A 24,119-nucleotide genomic window follows, 5' to 3' on the forward strand; every position below is an offset into this window, starting at 1 on the left:
AGACTTAGCTCCAGTTTAGCTACTTTTGAATTTCTACCTGTGTAGCACCTGGATGCATCACAGTAATGTATCTATCCTCACACTGTTCTTCCTATTTTACATCTGGGAAATGAAGGCCTAGAAGGACAAAATACCAGTGTCAAACAGAAAATCTGGTAAAACAGAGTTGAATCCAGGTCTGAACCCAAATCCTAAATGATTTTGACCACTGTATAGAGCAGTATAGAGCTCCCCTAGGCTCTATACCGCTCTGTTGGCACCTGGAATATTAGTTGGTAGCGGGTGTGCTCTGAAATGGGAGAGTCATGACTGGAATGAAGAAAAACTAAGTAGTATCAGGAATTCAGTGAATCCCCAACTGCCTTGAGGGCTGGTGATGAAGTATGAACATGTAACTTAAAAAACCCATTTGTCTTATACCACCCTGATGTGGCAGTAATGGAGCTCTGGGACCCTGAGAATCTGAGCTTATAGCTAGGTGCATTTTATGTTGTTTGTTTATTCTGATCATTCTCCTCTCGCTAGTCTGTGCTGTGCTCAACATGTCCCTTCCACATATCATTTGACCTGCCCTTTACAGTGTGTAGAATCAAAGGAAGACACCTCTCCCCTCTGAGCTGGATGTTTGCAATATACTGAGTACATTTGCTCAAGCTTAAGGAGGTCAGAGAAGATTTCTCAAGTTGTTTTATCACAAAGCACTGTCCTTCAGTCTAAGCCAGTCATCACAAAGGAGCTTGTATGTCCTGCCAGAAGGTGAAACAAATGCAAATCTTCCCCTTGTTTTATGATCCACTGATTAGAGGGAGGCAAGAGCAAGCAGGAACAGAACAAACTCTTTCTTCTTTAGTAGTGTTGAGGTGATGTTGTCATCATGGCCCAGGATATATGTAAAAGGCAAGAATTCTTGTGGGTGATCTTTTATTGGACCAACGGTATGGTTGATGAGTTTTCAGATCTTTTTTTCCTTTATTTAATCACTGTTTTTTACTGGCTGAGTTTTCCTAAGTGAACAGCATAATTTTAGAGTTTCTCCTGCTTTTTCTGGCCTAAACTAAACTAGAAGGTCACTTCTCCTGCTCCTAAGCATGCTATATTACTCAGGCACTGGATGAGAGAGGTTTAAGTGACAGATTTATTTACCCAGTTTAAGGACAACACAGAAAAGAAAAAAAAAGCCTGTACAAGAAAGCTGAAAGAAACTATGAGACTGGCACACACTTGATAGTAGAAAGCTGGGCAGTGGGGCACCTCAATATATTTTAAAAGGGAGAAAGAGGCTAGTACTGGAACATATACACTTTGTCTGCCAGTAGAATTATAAACCTTCAATTCAGAGCAGCTTCAAGAAGAAGATTTTTAGGATTAGTATAAATAGGTTGCAGTTTGGGAAGAGAAACCTGAAGAAAGAATCCTTTCTTGTATACTGCTTACATATGCCAAGACCAGGAGCACTTAGCCTCTGACCTATGGAGCCGTAGCATCCAGCCTGCAGGGCTCCCCACAGGTTGCGAAGTTTGGCAGCAGAGGAGCAGTAGCACTTAATACTGACACCCTTCCCCTGCTGCCAAATTCCTAAGCCCCACGTGGCTGGGTCAGGATTATGCCCCATTCCCCGCCATGTGACAATTAATATCAATTAATTAATACCAATTAATTTCCCATGCAGTTGGGTCAGGGCCGCGCTATGCCCTCCTATCCTGTGTGGCTGGATCAGGCCACTGTTGCACCTGCCCCATGTGCCAAATAGGGTCCACAGCCAGATCCCATCTGCAGATGGATTGGACACTCCCCATCCAGCCCATGAGGCAAAAAGTTTGGGCACCACTGACCTAAACTAATCATTCCAAGCAGGATACTCTTGGAATTTGTTGTATACAAGTGCTTGTGGTAGTGGGAAGAGAATGGCTTATTTATTATTTAAGTCTGCTTTCAGGCATAAAAAAGCCACTTTAAACTCCATGTGCCCCTGCATTGAACCCAGCACATGCCCAAAAGAGGAATTGCATTAACTGGACATGGCTCACCTAACTTCTGTATAGATTGGGCACTTCAACAGAGCTTTTTTGACACTTTTATCTAATAGCTGGTTGAATCAGCTATTAGATAAAAATGCCCAAAAGCCCCAGTAACGCACCAAATCTATACAGATACTGCAGAGCTGGGTTGAACTAACATGCTGCTGCTTCTGATGAAGCACATTTTTTTTTCTTCCCCACATCTGTCAGCACCCAAAATGTCATATGGTATGCTTCCACTACATCATTTGGGTGCTAGTAGCAGCAGTGTAGCTACAAAAGCATGGAACTCACTGCATATAGCAAAACCCATCCAAGAAGCTGGGCAAATATTCAAAAATCCATGTTGAGCTCCACAGAGATACTGCTAGCCATACCTAATGTCCACACGAGTTGCTACTACGGTACAGGTGGCCCCAGAATTCTACAATGGGCATCTGAAGCAACTTGAAGCAAGGTCTGCCTTTTTGAAAAGTATCTGTACCTGTGTAACAGGGCTCCTGAAACACCCTGCCATGGAGAGAATGAAGGGGAAACAAGAAGAACAAACTTACCCCTGAGAAGCAAGGGAAACCATGGCGAGCCTGGATAAGAAAGACACCATGCTCCGAAAGATCAGAGGAGTCAGCTGGGACCACAGCAGATCAAAGTCTGCCACAGCAAATCCAACTGCTGGGGTTCAAACCTGGGAAGAGGAGAATGGCACGATCAAAGGAAAAGAAAAAACTGCACCGGAGAGGAAAAGAAGAAACAGCTGGGTCAGATAGGCAACGAATGGGAGGCTGCCATGGCAGACCCAGCTGGAGAAAAGAGGATTTAACGGATGCCAAGGAGGTGTCCAGGGGGGAAAGAAAGCGCAGGAGCAGTGAGGAGAAGAGCCAAGGACAGCCAAGGGGAGAAGACTGACCCCGGAGCAAGAGGGAGAGCTCTGGTCTCCCAACTTACCTGGTAGGAACCAAGGGGGGATTTGATCCAGTGAAGAGGATCGGCGGGGGGGACTGAGGAGGCAATCCAGCCAGCGAATCAAGTACTGTTGGGGTAAGAGAACCACTCTGGGGACCTAGGGGAAGAACAATACACAGATGAAATTACTCCCTGAGAGCGGGGGTGGAGAGGAGAAAGTCAGTCCCAGTCCCACAAGGGAAACGGTAGACCTGAAGTGAGGGATAGCGGTCTTGGGACCCATGCAGGGAAGAACAGAGCAAGCAGACACTGAACCAAAGACTCCAGTTGAGAGTCCTTCAGATGAAGGCAGGAATATTGGCCTCAGAGGCAAGTAACAATGCCCGGAACATCATGTGTGGTGAGGGCAGGGGATGGGGATGGTGGAGCCCTGCAAAGAGCCGCCAGCTTCCTGAGCCTAGGACAACCTCTACTGTCTCCCAAGGGTGTCCAGATATATCTCCCATAACATCAAAAGTGTGGCAGGTGATCTTTCCAATGACAGGACACTATCACTTCAGTTAGGAGGCTATGTGGCTCTAGGTGGCATGCCACCCACATCCTTACAACCTGATTGGGCATCACACAGCCTACCATAATGCAAAGGCCTGACTGCTCTGAGTAACACATAATGAATCATTCATTCCACATATTTTAACTTTCTGCTAACAAACTGTCCTATGGACAGGTCACATTAATCATAATCATTTACTGAGTAATTTTCACAAATTAGTTTTGGTCTGCAACACCTTTGCCAGCAATTCATTGTGATTAATCATTATTGTAAATTAACACATTGTTGGATAGCTTCAATTTGACGTGTGGGGAACATACCATTTTTTTGCTCCACCACTCAGAGTGAAACTAGTTACCGTTACACTTCAGAATTTGCTAGCTACAGATTCTCCACAATGTTTGTGTTACTTTATCTGCTGACAATAAAACCATTCAGAAAGTGAGACCAAGGAAGACCTAAATGTACTGATTCCAGTTTGCCATTTCCTCTGACTATACTCATATGCAACTGAACTATAACTCAGACGTAACTGAAGCAGTAGAGAGATTACCTCCACTCCTATCCTTGCTCACTCAGTCCTGAGAATTAGAGTAGATCATCTGCTGCTCTAACTTTTGTTACTGAGTAAGATCTGCAGTGCTCTTTACACCAGAAAGGGTTAGAGATAAGGGACTGTAGTCCTCCATGCTCATGCTCTGTAAAGAGCTGTCTCTTGGGTCATCCCTGACCACCTTCCTTTCCTCCTCCCTCATTGCAAAGGTCCAGATGGAGGTGGCTAGAATAAGTGCTGGTGGTACCTCCTCTACGTTTCCATCCCAAGCAGTTCCCCTACACAAGAGGGATTCCTCCTGGGTGACCTCCAGCAATGTTAAGGCTATTCTGTAACACAGAGGACTTGCCGATGCTGCTGGAATAGTAGGTCCCAATCCAGGACTGAACTGAACATGTGCACCAACCCTGCAAGTCTCTAGACCCAGAATTTCACCAAGTAAGGCTGCTCTAGACTCAAGAGTTACTCTTAGGCTTGCCAGAGACCAAGGGCTCAAGAGCAAATGCTGTGGTTAAGCCCAGAACAGTCCCACTGACAAGCCTCTGGGTCTGGAGCCCTGCCCTGTCCATTCATATCAGTAGGCAGATCAACTCCTCATTCAGTGAACCCTGCCACTGCATCTGTGTCCTAAGTGCTGTTAATAGACTGTGGAATCTAGCATATTCGAAGCAAAATCTTTAAAAACTGAAAAGAAAAACTTAGCAAATTCTTTGCATTATGTATCTAGTGTATTGACCATTGTTAATTCCTTGGTTAATTGCCCTTCTGATCCCTCCATGGACTCCTCAAGGGCATCCCAGTTAAGTTTCAGGCCTCTAGCTATCAATCCTAAAAATGACATTGTCCAGATCACTGAAAAGCTGCAGTTCCTTGCAAAATTCTCTGATCACCTCAGCAGGTCTGACTTCAGTTCTGCACATGCAGTTCTGTTCTCTCAAGGGCAATGGAAGGGTGGTACATTAACCAAGTTGTGTTCTTGAAGCAAAGCATTTAAGAGAAAACAGATCTTACCAGAGAAAACAGTTAATACGCATGCCTAGTTTACGAGGTGGTCAACCATTTTCCACATGGAGACCCCAGGTCTGAAGTTCATCTCTGTATGGCTTTTTTCAGATGTTACATTTATGAAGTGATTAGCATTTTAATTGTGCAATAAATTGTAACATGGCAAACATTCAGGAAATTTAACATGCAATAAAAATGGCAAACTACTCACAGTAATGGTGAACCAGCCACAAAGATGTCACTCCTTAAATTTGTGGCTAGTTTGTATGACACTTTAATGTGAACATATAGCAAATTACATATCAGGTGACAAAGCTTTGCTAGAGCCTCTGGTATTCTAGATGCACTGCTCCCTCTCCCCACAATCACACAGATGCCAGAGCAGTGGGGGAATGCCCCCTCCCCCTCCATATACAACTGGGGTCCTCCAACTGCCACATCTTGCAAGCACATGCTGCTTTCCATCTCCGCCCCCCCCCTCCCCCCCCCCCCTGCCCCAGACAGCCTGCCTTTTCAGTGTGAAGCTACTTACATGGCAAAGCAGAACCAAATTGTTCAGTCACCATTGCCTGATTAAAATAACGGTCGGGGTCTGTTAATTTATTCAGTATCATGTGCTGTGGTCTATTAAGACCTTTCTACCAGGTCATACCAGTCTGTGTGTTCTTTTTTTGGGTGGGTTGGGTGAGAGTGCATGCGCATGTGTAAGAGGAGGGCTAGGAGCAGGGTTAAACATTGAAAGATTTATCTTAATTTTTTTTGCAGTTGGATTTGCACTAAAATTTTCCCATTACCTCCCCATTTTGAAATATAAATCCTAATTTATGTCAATGTCAGCAAAATTTGTATTCACTATTTTTCTGAACTCCTGAAGCTTCCCCTGACACGCTTTGACTGTCAGTTTAGTAGCAGATCAGAGCTACTGGAGCCTTCTCTCCACTCTGATCTCATGCTGGCACTCCTTTTCTTTCTGCTGTAGCTCACATTGGCAGTGTTTATCTTTGGGCTGGCACTGTTGATCTCAGTCTGTAAGTATTCCACTTCTGAAATCAGCCTCTGTCTTCTCCCTCAGGCACCCCACCTCCACCACCATGCTTCCCTTCTAACCATGCTTTGACCTAATGGCCAAAGTAGAGACTCTAGCCTGTGTTAAACAGGTTGCTGCCTCCGCTGGTCATTTCCCCATTTATGCCAAGGAAATAGTCACCAAGGGCATTTGTACACGTGCTTGTGCTGTGGTGTATGCAATTGTATAAGTGGCAAAATGCGCATCAGTGCACAGAAAATGGTGGCAGCGAGCTTTTGAACTAAAACAGTGCCATTTTCTGCATGCTAACATGCATTTTGCTACTTATACAACTGCAAGCGCCACAGCACAGTGCACATCAGCTTGCGTGCGGAGCAGACTCAATTAATCAAGTCTGCTCCAACCCGCCAGTTGCCAGCACGTCATGGGATGAAAAAGTATGTGTATAAATGCCCCAAGATCTCTCTTGATTGTTCTCTACTGATGTTTTTCACACCTGTAAAATTACACTTCTAGATCTCATAGTAAAGTAAAACTCATTATGCTTTTGTTAGCTGCATCTCACATAATTCTACAGGCTTGTTTCTTTAGCTGTGCATAACTTCTTTTCCTCTTCACTTTTTGCTATTTTTCCCCAGAAAGACAGACCCTTTTTATCCCTCTTTTCTTTTTCTCCCTCTTGTAAAGAACTTGCTTTGTCTTTCTCTACTCCTGGCACTTATTAGAAGTTAATTGCAGTAAGCAGGTTCCACAAAAACCGCCACCAAATTTGTCACAGTTCTCAGGTTCACCACCTGTCAGACTCATTCATAGTTTCCTTGAGGGTACTACATGGCCTCCAGCCATCACCTGTTTCAGAACAAAAGCCAATGGATCCTCAATCCCTACAGACTGTGCCCTTTTAGGCTGCAATCTTTTGCATTACACTGTGACCACCTTAGCAGATCTGGCTTCAGTTCAATACCTTCCGTTCTGTTCTCTCATCAGGGCATTTTTACACGTGTACCTGACGTAATGCTGGGCACTTTTAATTAGCAAGGCACGCTAATTAAAAGCGCCCAGTGCCATGTCAGGAACACACATATCAGTGGCACAGCATGCCTCTGCACTGAGAAAATGGCAGCAGTGCACTTTGACCTAAAGCACATTGAATGTGTTTTAACTCAAAGCACATCACTGCCATTTTTTTCAGCATGGAGGTGCATTGCGCCGGTGATACAAGTGACATGCGAGGCTGCCAGAGCACATCAGTTTACACGCTCCAGCAGACTTGATTAATGGAATCTGCTCCGATGCACTGAATTTCCAGCGTGTCAAAGCAGGCTCCTCACATGTGTGTAAGTGCCTGTGGGGGCAGTGACTTGGCTATTAAATCACCAGTCAGCTTTCTAAAAGCAAAGCCAAGCAGTGCATTATTTATTCAGACCATGACCCATTTTAGAACATATTCAAAGAAGACATATCTGAAGTCAAGAAGCAGACAATATGCTGTGGAAAATGAGTGAATCTTCCATACACAGACCTAACATACTTCAGGTCCTCCAGGGCCTGTCCCTATTAGTCACAGTCTCATATCTGTCAGTTTTCAGATAATGAAATAATTTTGAGTAAGTTGTTTGTTAAGACCTTTGTTAAGCCAGGCTTTTGATTTTTCAATTCAGAGATGGGAGAGGGAGGGAGGGAGAGGGATTAAACCTCAAAACAAACTAAAAAACACACATACACACACACACACGGGACTTACTTGCACTTCTTCAGCACTGGTGATCTGAATTTATTATTACCACTGTCTTTAGTTTCTCTAGAAAGTATCCCTGATCTTACTCATTTAGCCAGAAATACAATCACTAACAAACACATAAAGATGCATATGACAGCATCAACATAATGGACAAAAGTTCATGAATGCAAAGCCTGTGTCATAACTTCTCCTCCTCCTATAACTCATCTGCATCTATACTTCTCAAAATGATTGTCCATTGCCACCTGCTTCGGTCCAGAAGATAATTTGAGGATCCTGTTGGTTTATGAACATTTCATGGTTTAAATCCATTTGAGTTAATTGACTGGAACAAATGCCACATTCAAAATAGTTCACAGATAATTGAGGCTTACTTAGTTTCTCAGACCTTCTTTCATCAACTCTCTACTTCGGAACCTCTCATTCAAAACTTCAGGGTCAATGTCAGTGACTTCCAAGCTGTTTCTTTATCAAATAAAAGTTGGTTGCACTTGTAAAATGAGCACAACAGCTGCTGTTTCATAAGCGATACTGGTGTAACATGCAGAATTGTATCATCCAGATTCTCCAGTACTTTTACAACAAAACTACACAGGTGCAGACAGAAGCCTCTTTGAGCAGTGGAAGGGACAAAAGGACTGGGTCTTGAAGTCATACCTGAATTCCTTTCTGTTTTCTTACCCTTACAACAGTTGCTCACATACTGTAGTCCCAATGTACAGCATTTATTAAAAAAACAAAACAAAACAACCACTGATTACAGGAAACCCTCACTATTCACAGGTTCAGCATTCACGGTTTCAAATATTCACGAATGCCGAACCCACTTCTTAAATACACTTAAAGGAGCTCCTCAGGAGCTCTGTACTTGCTGCCAGTGGGCTCCCACCACTGCCACCCAGCTCCTGCCACCGCCAGAGCAACCGTGCCCCCCCCCCCGCCCCAGCCGCCAAGGGCACTAAGTTCATGAATGCAAACAGCGCTCGTGAACACAGTGCCTTATTTGCGGATTTCGCCATTCGCGGGGGATACAAGAATGTATCCCACACGAAAGGCAAGGGTCGCCTGTACTTTGTTCCAAATAGTTATCCTGCAGAGCTTTATGGAAGCCCTGAAGCCCATCATGCATATAGTTTCATAGTTGGTAAGGTTGGAAGAGACTAAGCAGATCATCAAGTCCAACCCCCTGCCACAGGCAGGAAAGGATGCTGGGGTCAAATGACCCTGGCTAGGTGGCTATCTAGCCTCCTTTTGAAGACCCCCAGGGTAGGGGTGATCACCACTTCCCTTGGAAGTTGGTTCCAGCTCCTAGCCGCCCTGACTGTGGAGTAGTGCCTCCTGATATCTAGCCTGAATCCACTCTCAGTCAACTTATGGCCATTGTTCCTTGTTACCCCGGTAGTGCTCATGGGAACAGGGACTCTCCCATTGCCTGCTGGTCCCCCTTGGCAAGTTTATAGGCAGCCACCAGATCCCTTCTCAGCCTTCTTTTCTGGAGGCTGAACAGGTTCAGGTCCTGTAGCCTCTGCTCATAGGGCCTGCCCTGCTGCCCTCTGATCATGCAAGTGGCCCTCCTCTGGACCCCTCCCCATGTTGTCCACATCCCTCCTGAAGTGCGGCGCCCAGAACTGAACGCAGTACTCCAACTGCGGCTTGACCAGTGTTGCATAGAGGGGGAGGATCACTTCCCTGGACCTGCTCGTGATGCATCTATGGATACATGACAAGGTATGGTTAGCCTTCCTAACCGCATCCCCACATTGGCGGCCCATGTTCATCTTGGAATCAATAGTGACACCAAGATCCTTTTCTGCTTCTGTGCTGACAAAAAGGGAGTTCCCCAGCATGTGGGTATGCTGCTGGTTCTTCCTCCCCAGGTGCAACACCTTGTACTTGTCCATATTGAAACCCATCCTATTCTCATCTGCCCACCTCTGTAACCTGTCCAGATCTAGTTGTAGCCTATCCTTTTCTAAAGTCCAAAAAGACTATGAACACCATGACACCTGCGTCCAAGGCTTTTGTGACCTGGTCATAGAAGGCAACCAGGTTGGTTTGACAGGACCTGCCTCTAATGAACCTGTGGTGATTGCCCCTAAGCATAATCTCCCCTGCTGGCCCCTCGCAGATGTGCTCCTGGATAATTTTCTCAAGGAGCTTCCCCAGGACCAAGGTAAGACTAACAGGCCCATAGCTTCCAGGGTCCTCTTTCCTCCCTTTTTTGAAAATGGGGACCACACTGGCCCTTTTCCAGTCCTCTGGCACCTCACCAGAGCACCACAATTGCTCGTAAAGCTGTGCCAGGGGTCCTGCAGTGACCTCTGCCATTTCCCTAAGCACTGTGGGGTGGAAATCGTCAGTACCTGCTGATTTGAACATGTCTAGTCCCTCCAGAAGTTCCCTGACTAGATCCTCACTGACCCTAGGCCTGGTTGCGCCTCCACTGGGTCTGTCCGGAATCCCAGTGGGGGGGAATATCCCTGTCCCTGCTCTGAAAAATGGAAGCAAAGTGTCTGTGAAAGAGATAAGCTTTCTCATCTGGTGCTACCACCAGATTACCAAGCATGTCCTACAGAGGCCCCTCCTAACCTATATTCACGTCACTGATTACTTCTCCCAGATTAACATAGATTTGTTACTGTCTTTGGACATTCTTCTTGGACACTGAATCATAGAAATTAGGGCTGGAAGGGACCTTGAAAGTTTGAGTCCAACCCCCCTGCTCTGGCCAAGAATACTGCGGAGATCAAATGATCCCAGCAATGTGTCAGTCCAGTCTCTTCTTGAAGACTTCCAATGTTTAGGATTGCAACACTTCCTTGGGAAGTCTATTCCAGATTCTGGTCACCCTTGCCATAAAGAAGTTCTTCCTTACATCCAACCTGAAACCATCTTCTAACAGTTTATGGCCATTGATCCTTGTCCTCCCCTGGGGCACCCTAGTGAACAGTTTTTATCCCAGCTCCTGATAGTCATCCCTTACATACATATAGATGGCCACCAAGTCCCCCCTCAGTCTTCTCTTCCCCAGGCTGAAGAGTCCCAGATCCCTTAGTTTTTCCTCATGGGATAGGGACAGACATTACACATAAACTGTTTAAGTGATCAGAAACTCATTTAAACCTGTAACAGAACAGATGTTCAGTGCACATAAACCAGTTTGAAAATGGCTGAAACTGGTTTGAGATAAACCTGGTTGAATGTAGTATCAGACTTAACTGATTTGGGTCAAACCAGTTTCTGCAATGTCTGTCCCAGACCCCTTGCTGGTTTAAGTTAAACCAGATTTCCCCACCATCCTGGCATGCTCTCTGGGCTGGGCAGGGCTCTGTTCCACAGCAGAGCTGGCCCCTCCCCTCTGCTTCCTGACTGGAGCTCAGCAGAGACTGCAAGCATCTTCCCCCTGCTTCCCCTCTTCTCTCCCCATCTCCTCTGCCTTACACAGACATGTCTCAGCATTAGCTAGCTGATCACATGCTGGCTACGCTCCATGCTGTGGCAGACTGGACAAAGGCAGAATCAACAGGAAGCTGGTAATGTCCTTCTGTTGTTTTCTTAATGGACTAATAAGCACTGAGTTAGGGGTGATAAACACTGTGTTATCAATTCCCTGCTGGGCTGGTCAGAAGGAGGGGGGGGAGGGGCGGAAACCCCTCCCTAATCCGAGCATCCTTCCAGGGCCTGACCATGCTCCCCCCACTCAGCTCAGCACTGTGGAAGGGAAAAGAGATCTGTTCTGACGCCCCCCGTCTTGTAGCCTGAGCCACTGCAGGCATGTGCCTGCATTTCTGGGATGTTTGTGCAGTTACAAACTGATTCAGCCTAGCCAGGTTAGACTAACCTGAAAAGATTTAATCAATTCAGGCTCAGGCTTTTTGAATGTCTGTCCCTAGCCATAAGGCTTGTCCTCCAGGCCCTTAATCATTTTTGTGGCCCTTCTCTGGTCTCTTTCAAGATTCTTCACATCAAACCCTGAGCCATTCAACAAGACATTCTTCACCGCAACTAAGGACAACTGATTAGGATTGCATTCAGAATGCATCAGCATGGTTAATTGGCAGTAGGATATAACACTGATTAATCAGGATCACTGCAAACATTTATGCAGGTGAACAACCTCCTTCATGAGCAGCTCCATTCACTTCAATGTGACTGCTAACATGCACAGTTACTCACCTGTGTAAGTGCCTATAGAACGCAGATCTAAGTCACTTCTGATTTGTTCCATAATTTTAATACCCAGCTTCAAACCTGATTTCTCCCAAAAAATATATTATGCTTTTTCTGATGAATACTGAATAACTCTTCCTTTACTCATTGATAGCTGCTGCTGTACCTACACAAGTGAAACATAACATATAGCCTATTATTCAGTCTTTACTCTGCGCAAGAACAGAAAAGTCATTGCCACCTGTTCACTTGCAACTCCACAGCACTGACACTGATAATGCTCAGCTACTGGCTCTTTGCAGAGGTATAAGCAAATCTAAAAGTTCCTGCTCATTACCGTTTTATATATCCATCTGCCTTGTGAGTCATGTATTCGAAAGCTTTGGTGCTTAAAATATTAAATGTGAACACTAAATCTAGTGACTATGAAAAAAGACTTAATTAGCAATGTTTTACATAAGTTCTGATGTTGATTTTTTGGTGTGTGACTTCGTCCCAAACCATGCAGGCTAACAGATAAACAGAATAAAGGAGCACTACAGTTTGTATTATACTAGTAAGAACTTCCATATCAGAGGCCAGAAGTGCCAGAACAAGATCTTCACTAGAGCATTTTAACAGCTGTCAAAGAAAAAAAAAAGTACATTTTGAACTTGAGGGAGACATATTTGGCATAAGAGATATGAAACTGGAGACAATAACTCATATTAGTCTTATATATAAGGAAAGAATTTGTACCTCTAGTACAATGCCCAAATCACTGTTTTTAAAACCCTATTTTGTATCAGAAGTATAATAAACCTTCATATACTACAGAATATATGAATTATATACATAATTTAGTCTGACACTTATAAGAAGTTATACTACAGGCGACCCGCACCATTCGCAGGGGATATGTTCTCATATCCCCCGCAAATGGCGAAATCCACGAATAAGGCACTGTGTTCATGAACACAGTGCCCCCAGCAGCTGGGTAGGGGGGGCATGGCTCCAGCGGTGGTGGGAGCCCAGCAGCAGTGGCAGGAGTCTGGTGGCAGCAAGCTCAGAGCCCCCAGGGAGCTCCTGTAAGTGTTTAAAGTGTATTTAAAATGCGGTTTTGGCATTCACAAATATTTGAAACCACGAATGCTGAACCTGCAAATAGCGAGGATTTCCTGTATAGTTAATGCTGGAATGTTTTAATGACTAACGTCAACCAGGTCTTTGATCTATAGACAATCACAGACCTTATAAGAAGCTGACAGTGTCACTATAAAGTATATTTCTTGAATGGAAGGATCAATTAAATAATCTTCATATAGTGACTGTGAAAATAAAAAGTTACCACTCAACAAATGGGCCAGAGAGAAAAGGTGTAGCAGGATATCAAGCCTTATGGTCTGAGGCCATTCCCTGAGAATGGTGGAAAGGGTTTGTTTGTGCAAGTTAAAAAAGAAAGCCAGCCAAAAGAAAGGGCAGCAGAAAGACAGGGTTCCTTGTTGTGACAGGGTTAAGCTCCCAAGCCTGATCTCGGTAATGGCCCACTCCCTGTCTATGGGCAAACCATCTGCCTTGCTTTCCTGCCATGCCTTGTTGTAATTTAATTAAGGTGTTAATTAGGTGAAAGGCTGCCCTTGAGCACCCACTGTTAAAGGGTGATACATGCATGCTCCAACCACCTCTAAACGCGTCCCATGACTCACAGATACCATCCTGTTTGTTCATGCTGCTCCGGGTTGCAGCCGGGTCAAACTCAGACCTTTGTACGGCTTCTAACATACTGCCCTGTTTGGGCCTCACTCATTCCACCCCCTCTCACAGGGGCCTCTGTCACTCTGCCCATCTCTGGGCCACATACACCTTGCCCTGCTCTCTTGAGCAGCTCCCATAGGCCTTCAGGCTTGTTCTTGCACTCCTTGAGTAGCCCTGGCTCAGCCTCTTGGGTCCTTTCCTTGACCCTCATCTGAGCAGTGACTGCTTGATTATCCAGACTTCGAGCTGACTCCACCCTTAGTCTCTCACCAGGCTTCGCATCATTCTTGCCCCTCCTCCCTTTGGGGCTCACTTTCTGCCCTCTCACTAAGGCTTGGGGTCCTCCATGTCTGCAGGCTCAGGTGTCTTCCCATGATGTGCCTGGCCCACCTCACCAGGGTCCTCCACCCCTTTAAGACTCAGGTGCTTCTACAAGTATGCCTGGCCCCCTGTTAGCTCATATACTACCCACCAGATGGTGGGGGCTAGGGTTATTAAGGCACCCCAACCCACCTTTCACTGGAAAGGTTAGTGGTCCTGGTATTTAGATGACACTGCCCCACCACAGGCAGTCTCACCAGGCCTACCTACCTGCAGGGTGCAGTTTTAGGTCATGCTGAGGACCAGAGGCCTCCAGCCATCCCTATAGCCCCTTCCCTTACCTCCAAGATGTTCCTGGAACAGTAGCTCAGCCGGGTAATGTTTCTCCCTTGCTGGCTGTCAGTAAACTACTGCCTCAGCCTTGAGAGCTGGGCATTAAAATGGTCGCCCTAATCAGGCTCATGCTGGCTGCCTGCTCCAGCCCTTAAAGTGACAGAGCACCACATCTGCTCCATCCCATTTGTGTACAGAACTAACTGGAGGGGAAAACTTGGAAACTATGACCAAGAAAACTGCCTGCTGTTTTTGTTTCTACTTCACTGAAGAAACAGGACTTCATGTATGTTCTTTGTAAAACAGGATTGCTGAAACAGAAATCTGAGGCATTTGCATGGATCCACTCTTAATAATTGGAGTAGGTCCAGGGTAAAGGATCTATACCCCAGGAATTAATTTAGAGACTGAGAAGAGCAGTGCTTAGACTCTATTCAAATGCAAAGAAACTTGGGATTCAATGACTGAATACCCTAAAAAGGCAATGTGGCAGGTGGCCAAGAGGGAGAGCACCATCTAGATCAGGGGTGGGCAAAGTGGTGGATCCAGCCAGTGGCCAAACTCCATTTCCCAGCAACCCCTGCCTGTGCCATTCCAGCTAGTCTCCATAGAGATCCCAGGAGAAGCAGGGCCATGACAGCATGGGGGTAGGGTCTCCATGGAGACCAGCCCAACCATCACTGGCACACCCCTGGGGCAGCAGATCACAGCTCTACCCTGACCCTGAAGCAGCTCCTCAACCAGCAGCACGCCCTGCAAACACCACTCTGGCCAGTTTCCATGGAGACCCTGGCCCCATGCTGTCATGTCCCCACCACTACTAGGGCCTCCATAGAGACCAGCCAGAGCAAATGGGCAGGGGCTGCTGGGAAATTAAATCTGCCACAGGCTGTACTTTGCCCACCCCTGATCTAGATATTGCCTTCAGCACTTAATTAAGTCTGTATACTGACAATAGCCCCTGATAATGGATAGTTTTCATACTCCCAGCATTCTCTCATTACTCCATGCTCACAAACTGGTTAGCAGAATATGGCAGAACCTAGGTGACCTTGGCTGGGGAAGTTGCAGAAAAGGGAGTGCTGGCTAGGCACTCTTTTTGAAGATTCTTAATAAAGTCTCTAAAATGTTATACATCCAATGTACTCTAATTAACCTCCACAGGTTAAATCTTGGTCCGGCTGAAGGCAGTGGCAAAAGTCCCAATGACTTCAGTAGAGACAGAAATTTACTCAATGACTTTTAATGAATCACAATAGCAGGAAAAATAAACAACTAAAATTATTTCTGTTAGCTCCACAGAAGTATCTTTGTTTATAAGCTAAGCACTTCTTTCATGTATTCAGTTTCCATCCAACACCATCTGCAGCTGCTGCCAGCTGACAAGTCTTTTGAACTCTGCTAACTGTGACGTTAGACTTCAAAGGTGCAGTGACCATCCAGAGTCAAAGATCCATAGACCACATTATGTAAGCATGAAACTATGTGAGGCCTCAGGAATGGGAACTAGGAGTAGGTGTGGAAAATAAGACACTTTGCTGTGCTTCTCCTCCCCAAGCAGCCTGCATTTAATTTGATAAACTGCATCGCTGCTATTAGTGCTTGAAGTTGTAGAAATTCAAGTCCTGCACTTGCATTATCCACACTGGGGAAGAGATTTGCATAAGTACATGTAGTCAGCCCAAAGGCAGCATAGCTGTTGCAATGGGCATGTTGACAATAGGGAAAGCCTCTGTGGAAACATGGCTGTGGCAGTGCACTGGGTGTGCCTGCCACTTTAAGGGCCTAGAGCTGGCAGCCTCCAGGTGCCTGATTAGGGCAGCCATTTTAGAGGCAAGGGCTGCCTATATAAACAGTGCAGTTTGGCTACTGGAGGCCAGGCAGCAACATTGCCTGGCTGGAAGGCTGCTGAGAACAACCTGGAGGTAAGGGGAAGCTGCAAGGGGTTGGTAAGGAGGCTCCTGGTCCTGGGCATGACCTGAAACTGCACCCTGCTGGGAGTGGGTGGTCTGGTGGGGCTCTCAGTGGTGCGGGAGCCCCCAGGAAATGCCAGGCCAGTTACCACCCCGGTGAAAGGCGGGTTGGGGCGCCTTAACCCCTAGCTCCCACCACCACCGGGTGGGTTACCCTTGTGTTTGTTGGAGGGTCCAGAGGGCCAGTGCTGAGAGGGGCCCAGAGAGGGGCGGACTCCGAGAGTAATGAGTACAGGGTGTGGTGCTGTGGTTGCCCCTAGGAGAAAGGGAGTAGTGGCATGGTGAGCCTGAGGATAGAGAGTGAGGGGCTAGAGACCCAGCCCGAAAGAGAGAGTACCCTCGACTGGCCCAAGCTGGGGCTAGGACCAGGAGGGTCAAAAGGGCCAGGTGCCCACCGCGAGCGAAGCCCAAGAGCCGGGGGCCTGGGGTTCCAACTGGCCTGGAGGTGGGCCAGGGCAGGCGGCCAAAGGTCCTGGGGGGACCATGCCCGAGAGGGGAAAGTCGCTTCAGGTGGGCTAGGTAGCCTGGATGACGGTTGAGAGGCTGCATGATAGGAGAGGATCATACAGGGGTCCTGTATGGATGATTCTGGGGCCCAGTGTGGGGCCGGTGATTATAGGAACACCAAGATGCCATCTGCAAGGCTTGGGCTGCGGTATTAGGGGAGGTCGGAGCCGCAGAGCGCCCCCTGGCATTGGGGCATTACAATGGGCAGCCTCCTGCTTAATTGACATTGTGACTGGATCAATTATCATCAAAGGCGTGGCAGGCGAGATAGGCGAGCGGTTGCCCAAGGACAGGTGGGCAGGCCATGAAGAGCTTGGCCCTGAGTAGGCCCCCTGTCACGGTGACAGGCGGGCGGGCCATGGCGCTCGGCCCCAAGGAGGCCCCCTGTCACAGTGGCCTATCTTGATTTTAGATATTTTTAGCTAGGAAGCTGACCTCCCAGCCACTCCTGCAGTTCCTGAACTATTCCCACATGAGGAGGGAATTTCTAAAAAAAAACCCAAACCAACAAACTGCAAAGCAACAAGTATTGCTGCAAAGTGTTGAGTTCCTGCAAGCTGCAAAGTCTTGAGTTTTTAGACTCCCAATCTGTCTTATTCATGGGAGAATACCAGGATACCAGCTGGCTCTTAGGAACCAGTCTAAGGGTGCCTGTAGACATACAGTAACACTGCTGCAATGCACTGTAATTACAGCACATCAGAGCAGACTCGATTAATTGAGTCTGCTGGAGCATGCTAATTAGCATGCACCAGAAGCCCCCATATCTCTTGTATTTAGCATCCCACCCTTCAAAATGGCAGTGGAGGCACTTTAACTAAAGCTTGTCGTACATGTAAATAGGCTAGCTATCTACAGCAAGCTTGTTGAACAAGCTTTAGTTAAGTCAGCAGGCCCGGATGAGCTCCATCCGAGGGTACTGAAGGCACTGGCTGACGTCATTGCACAGCCACTGGCGGGAATATTTGAACAGTCGTGGCACACGGGCCAGGTCCCGGAGGACTGGAAAAGGGCCAATGTGGTCCCCCTCTTCAAGAAGGGGAGGAAGGAGGACCCAGGCAACTATAGGCCAGTCAGTCTCACCTCCATCCTTGGCAAAGTCTTTGAAAAAATTATCAAGGCTCACATTTGCGAGAGCCCGGCAGGAAAAATTTATGCTGAGGGGAAACCAGCACGGGTTCGTAGCAGGTAGATCATGCCTGAGTAATCTAGTCTCTTTTTATGACCAGGTTACAAAACTCCTGGACACAGGAGTAGGGGTTGACGTCATATACTTAGACTTCAGGAAGGGCTTTGATATGGTATCCCACACCATACTGGTGAACAAGTTAAGAGACTGTGACTTGGATGACTACACAGTCCAGTGGGTGGCGAATTGGCTAGAGGGTCGCACCCAGAGAGTTGTAGTGGATGGGTCGGTATCGACCTGGAAGGGTGTGGGCAGTGGAGTCCCACAGGGCTCGGTCCTAGGACCAATACTCTTCAATGTCTTCATCAGCGACTTCGACAAGGGAGTGAAGTGTACTCTGTCCAAGTTTGTGGATGACACAACTGTGGGAAGAAGTGGACATGCTGGAGGGCAGGGAACAACTACAAGCAGACCTGGACAGGTTGGACATATGGGCACAAAACAACAGAATGCAGTTCAACAAGGAGAAATGCAAAGTGCTGCACCTAGGGAGGAAAAATGTCCAGCATACCTACTGCCTAGGAAATGACCTGCTTGGTGGAACGGAAGCGGAAAGGGATCTCAGAGTCCTAGTGGACTCCAAGATGAACATGAGTCGTCAGTGTGACAAAGCCATAAGAAAAGCTAATGGCACTTTATCGTGCATCAGCAGATGCATGACTAATAGATCCAAAGAGGTGATACTCCCCCTCTATCAGGTGCTGGTCGGACCGCAGTTGGAGTGCTGTGTGCAGTTTTGGGCGCCACACTTCAAGAGGAATGTGGATAACCTGGAGAGGGTCCAGAGAAGGGCCACTCCTATGGTTAAGGGCTTGCGGGCCAAGCCCTATGAGGAGAGACTGGGGCACCTGGACCTCTTCAGCCTCCGCAAGAGAAGGTTGAGAGGCGACCTTGTGGCTGCCTATAAGTTCATCACGGGGGCACAGAAGGGAATTGGTGAGGTTTTATTCACCAAGGTGCCCCTGGGGGTTACAAGAAATAATGGCCACAAGCTAGCAGAGATTAGACTAGACATTAGGAGGAACTTCTTCACAGTTCGAGTGGCCAAGATCTGGAATGGGCTCTCGAGGGAGGTGGTGCTCTCCCCTACCCTGGGGGTCTTCAAGAGGAGGTTGGATATGCATCTGGCTGGGGTCATCTAGACCCAGCACTCTTTCCTGCCTATGCAGGGGGTTGGAATCGATCTATTGAGGTCCCTAGAATCTATGAAAGCGCCCCACCGCCATTTTGAATGGTGGGATGCTAAATACATGAGATGCTGCAAGGTGCTTTAATTAGAGTGGTTCTCAGAGCCATTCTAATTAAAGCTTTCTCCACCCCCATTCCCAGAGCATGTGTAAAGACACCCAAAGACTGCTTTGTAAAACAGTTTCTGGTTTCCTTTAACATTTCATTCACATGTCTCTACATCTGGTTCAAGAGCAAATAACTTCACACTGATCAGACTAATGGCTCCGAGTCAGAAAAAAGCAGAAGTCAGAACGTGAAACCTTTGTTATAGGAGTGCATCCCTGTGTGGTTTTTTTTGTTTGTTTGTTTGTTTTAATCAAGGTTTATGATGAGACCAAGGACCACTGAGGTTTATATATGCTGAAAGCTGCTTGTATGCCATGGAAATAGAATTCTGTAACTTTTAAAATAAATGGAGACACGGACTTTTGCAATAATTTCCCTTTGTAATCCATGAAGCACAGGATGAAACCATTCAGGCACTTCATGATCAATATTCATACCAACTTAGTATTGTTGATTGCAATTATCTTAAGATATTATTTAATGTGATAAAAGCTTAACCATTTATCTTCCTACATTTAAAATTCCATTTAAGAAGGGAAAGACATTTTATCCCAACTTTATTCATTTTGCCCTATTTGGCCAGTTTTTTGTTGTTTTTTTTCTTGAAAAAGATGGATCTTGAAATTGTTTTATTTCTAATAGTATTGTGAAGGTTTTCTATGCATTCATCTCCATGCTGCTCTAAAATGGCTTGCATTGCTTACCTCCTCTCAAAGATTTCAGTACAACTCTGGAAACAGGTTTGTTAACTTGTGCTCCCTCTGCTGGATCTGCAGGAGCTGAGTGTAAAAATACTAAATCTTTATATTTCAGTGGTTCTCAACCTTTTTAGATTTGAGGCGCTCCTTGGAGAATGCCAGCTCTTAGTTTTCACTTTTTTTTTTTTTTTTTTTTGACTGAGAGAGAATAGATCTGTTTTAATGTTGCAAAGAACACAGAAAGACCACAACAGGTCAGAATGTTTTTAACACTGGATTCCTATTTGAAGTCTCTGGGTTCGTCTTGTGAATCAAGTTTGCATACCTAACAGTGCTAACATTGTGTGGCAACCCTTAACACTCTTGAAAAGATTTCAAAGCACTCCAAGGTGCCATGATATTGTGGTTGAGATCACTGCTCTGCATTTATTATGGTGCTTCACCCTAACATGATCAACGCATTTCAAAGCACAGAACAGCTTGAATTTTCAAACTTCTACAAACTTTTTCAAAATTTGTATCCTGGGGGTGAAGTGTACACAGTAGTTTTCAAATTTACTCCATTTATTTTCCAAAGAATAGACTAGCAGCAGCTCTTTATAGGTATTACATTAGTGTCTGTTCAGTCAGTTGGTAGCTATTATGCTTTTAAAAAAAGGAAACTTGTTTCTTACAGTAACCCCATTTTTGTAATTTTTTTTCTAAAATTATTGGATGGATCGCAATTTATTTTAGATCAGGGTGGCCAACCTGCACCATGAGTGCTACAAGTAGTATGGGCAGCCTCTCTGTGTAGCACACTGCATATCAGAGAGGAGACAGGCAGCACAGTGGCAGATAGCAAAGGGAGCAAGGGAAGAGCAGCAGATCAGGCACGGAACCTGGGACAGGAAGCAGAAAACAGAGCAGTGGATTGATCATGGAGCGGCAAGCAGAGCAGCAGATCAAGCAGGGGAAGGAGACTGAAGTGGCGCTTTGAATAGTGTGGGGCTAGTTGTGGCACTTCTGCCAAAATGGTTAACCCCTACTGGTTTAGACTGGGTCATCTTCAGACATTCTAATTAATTAATTATTTTAAAAACCATTTCCTATGTCTCTTTTCCTTACCGCCTCTACATTAGTCCTTACATCCACATTATTGTCCATTATTTGCATTTGATCTCATGCTACTGAAACAAAAATCTAGTTTGGCTTCAGAAATAGTATTCTTTTACTAGTTCTTAGATTCTCAGTGGAGTCAGGCTCTCTTAAAAATCCCCAGTTCTAGCACTTCATGCTCTTATTTTGTATCTGCTTGAAAAATATTGATCTTAACTTTCATTCTAACCTCCAATTTTGCTATTCTAAATCATTTTGCTCTTTCATATCATAATCTTTCCAAGTCCTTCTCTCTACCTAATATTTTATATACACCTTTAACCATGACTACATTTTGTGTTTCCTTATTAATCTGCATTGACCTTTTGTTGCATCTTTCTTATATTTATTATTAAATGGCATTGCAGAACTTTTATATGACCTTTGCAAGCATCATATTAGTGTAGTTTAAACACTTTCCATTTGTCTTCAGCTTTCTTTCCTTTTACTGCCCTATTAAAAAAAAAAAAAAAAATCTGCTGCCTTTAGGGAAGCTGATATAGAGAGAATGTGCAATACTCTCAGGGATTTTGACAGGAAATTAATGTATGTATAGGAAATCTGATACAGAGAAGTGGCAGATGTTTTAAACATCTCTTGAATAATGGTTGCCAGGTGCTGAGATTTTTGTAGGTAAAAGATAGTGATGCGCCCTGAGCCAGGTTCTCTGTGTTGCCCAGAAAGTGCTCTTACTACTGTGGTATACACAAAGAAAAAAGAAAAAAAGTCCTGGGTCCAAATACACCCGAAATTTGGGAGGAAAGGAGAATTAAAGGACAATTGCTAAATCAATTATAAACTGAATTATAATAAGGAAGTCCCAACTGTGCAGCTCAGTTGCACTATTCATTTGGATGACTTTTTCAGATTTAGTTCTCAAATTTTTCACTTTAGCCTTTTCAGAAAGATAAACAATATTTAATACTGAAAGCAAAGCTTTGTTAAAAACAAAAAAGTACATGGTATTCTCCAAGTACTGTAAGTAAACAGTGTTGGCTGAAGTGTTACATATTCATACATGAACATTTCCATTTATCACGTATACAATAAAAAAATGTTGTAGAAAATAATTTCAAGCATTCTATTTCCTGCACTTCCCCACCTACACTGAATAAATATGAATTACAGGTTGGTTCCTGCACTATAGGTAGACCTGTGGCAGCCCAGCAGCCTCTCCTACATCTCAGAGGGTACAGTCACAGATCTACGTGTACCAAGGAACAGTTCACGAGTTCTGCTACCCTATCTACAGCAAGCAAACATCCAATACACGTAAGTTCACATTTCACTTTCTGGAGTCATCCTCTAATGCAGGTCTGTTTATTCCAATAAGTTTGTTTGACAAGATCCTGTACTGTTACAGTGTTTTAGTAAGTTTGACAGGGAGCGTCACAGGCTGGCTAGGCGCTGTGAGTATGTGTATCAGTCGTTAGGCTGCTGGGTTCAGGATCGAGGAGGTGAGTCGGGAGTGGAGTAAAGGCAAATTTACTTATAGCTTATAGAAAGGTTAATGCGACAAACAAATAGTACAATAATAAAGAGCTAATAGTAAATACTAACAACAAATAGACAAAATGACAAAGAGTTCCCACATGGAGTTGGCAACTTATTGGCAGTCCCTCTATGCCAGGTGCTTGCCAAGTTGTTCCAGCGAAGTCAGGCGTCCCTGATCAGTGCTGTCTGAGGGGTCACCAGGAAGGTCCCTTGGTCAGGATCTGGTCCTCACTCACACTGGGAGACCAGGGTCCAGGGTTGGTACAGAGATGGTCCTTCTGTCCCATCCTTCTAACTGGTCACTTGACATGCACATTCCTTTATGCCTTATCTTATGCTAATCTGTTGGTTTTAGAGCCACTTACAGTCTTGCCCTATAGCTGTTACCCTATGGGATTAAAAAGTGTTAGAAATTATCATGAAAGGTTACTGTCCGAACTTGGGTTCATCCAATAAGCAAATTACACCACATTACTTTGAGGTTTGAAATTAGCATTACTCTGCCCAAGCTCAACCCCTTGGTCTCTTATTCCTTGGTTTCCTTGGAATGTGCTAATTATTAGGTGGTCAGATCTTGTTATGGCTGACCTCTAAAAAACCTGGTAGATCAGCTAATCGTGTAGTTTTGCTTATTTTGGGGGCCCAGTCAGTCCCATGATCAGTGCAAACAGTTAGATTCAACACTTTGGTTAAGTTGTGACAGACAAATTCCACTTGCGGGTTACAAACTTGCAAGCTTTGCATTAGCTAATCTTAACTGTTAGACAATTGCCTGGATGTCTCCAAGAGCATATATTTATTGCTCATGATAGTAACCCCTCTGGTTCTGGCCACCACAAGGGAGCTAGATGTTCAAAGCAGAACAGTCTTTTTAAGGAAAGAACAGGAAGCATATCCCACAGACAGTTTGTTTAAATGTCCTCTTTTACAGTGCAGCATAGTGTATCTGTTGTGAGAGACGATTATTATATCTACTAATTCTATAGTCTGATTTGCTTGTGTATATATACCTAATAGGAAATGGGTTTAAGCATGTTTTAAGTTTGAGTTCGCATGCTTCATGAATTGTATAAAAGGAACACAGTTTCTTTTGTAACTGTTCATGGTCACCAAATATCAGTCATAAGTAGAATGAATACTAAATAAAGATCGCACTTCCCACCTAGTGTTATTTTTAAATAATAAGCAATGTTTTTAAAATTATATTCATCATATTTTTCATGTACAGATGAAGAATGATCTTGTTAAAGCCTTGATCTAGCAAATTACACAGGGATATGTGTAACTTTAAACAGATGAGTAATCCCACTAAGGTCAATAAACTAATCACATTCTTAAAAGTTAAGCACAGGTTTAAGTAATTTGCTGAATCAAGTCCTATCAGAGGGTAATTAAACTCATGAATTTTAATATTTGTAAACTACATTTATATGTTGAATGGAAGGCACCATCAGTAATATTTCTTCT

The 24,119-nt window shown here is 45.0% G+C and overlaps 1 protein-coding gene across 3 annotated transcripts in view; it reads left to right on the forward strand.

Annotated features, from left to right (window-relative positions):
* CPA6 (carboxypeptidase A6) overlaps nucleotides 1-24,119 on the forward strand; it is a 154,517-nt gene that overhangs the window by 70,239 nt on the left and 60,159 nt on the right. For all 3 annotated transcript variants that reach the window (XM_019498499.2, XM_059724004.1, XM_019498498.2), the window contains exon 3: nucleotides 22,306-22,430. In XM_019498499.2, coding sequence (XP_019354044.1) covers nucleotides 22,306-22,430 — 125 coding nt within the window. The remainder of the gene's footprint in view (nucleotides 1-22,305; nucleotides 22,431-24,119) is intronic.

The sequence above is a fragment of the Alligator mississippiensis genome, chromosome 3 (assembly GCF_030867095.1).
Source record: "Alligator mississippiensis isolate rAllMis1 chromosome 3, rAllMis1, whole genome shotgun sequence".
NCBI classification, from domain to species: Eukaryota; Metazoa; Chordata; order Crocodylia; family Alligatoridae; genus Alligator; species Alligator mississippiensis.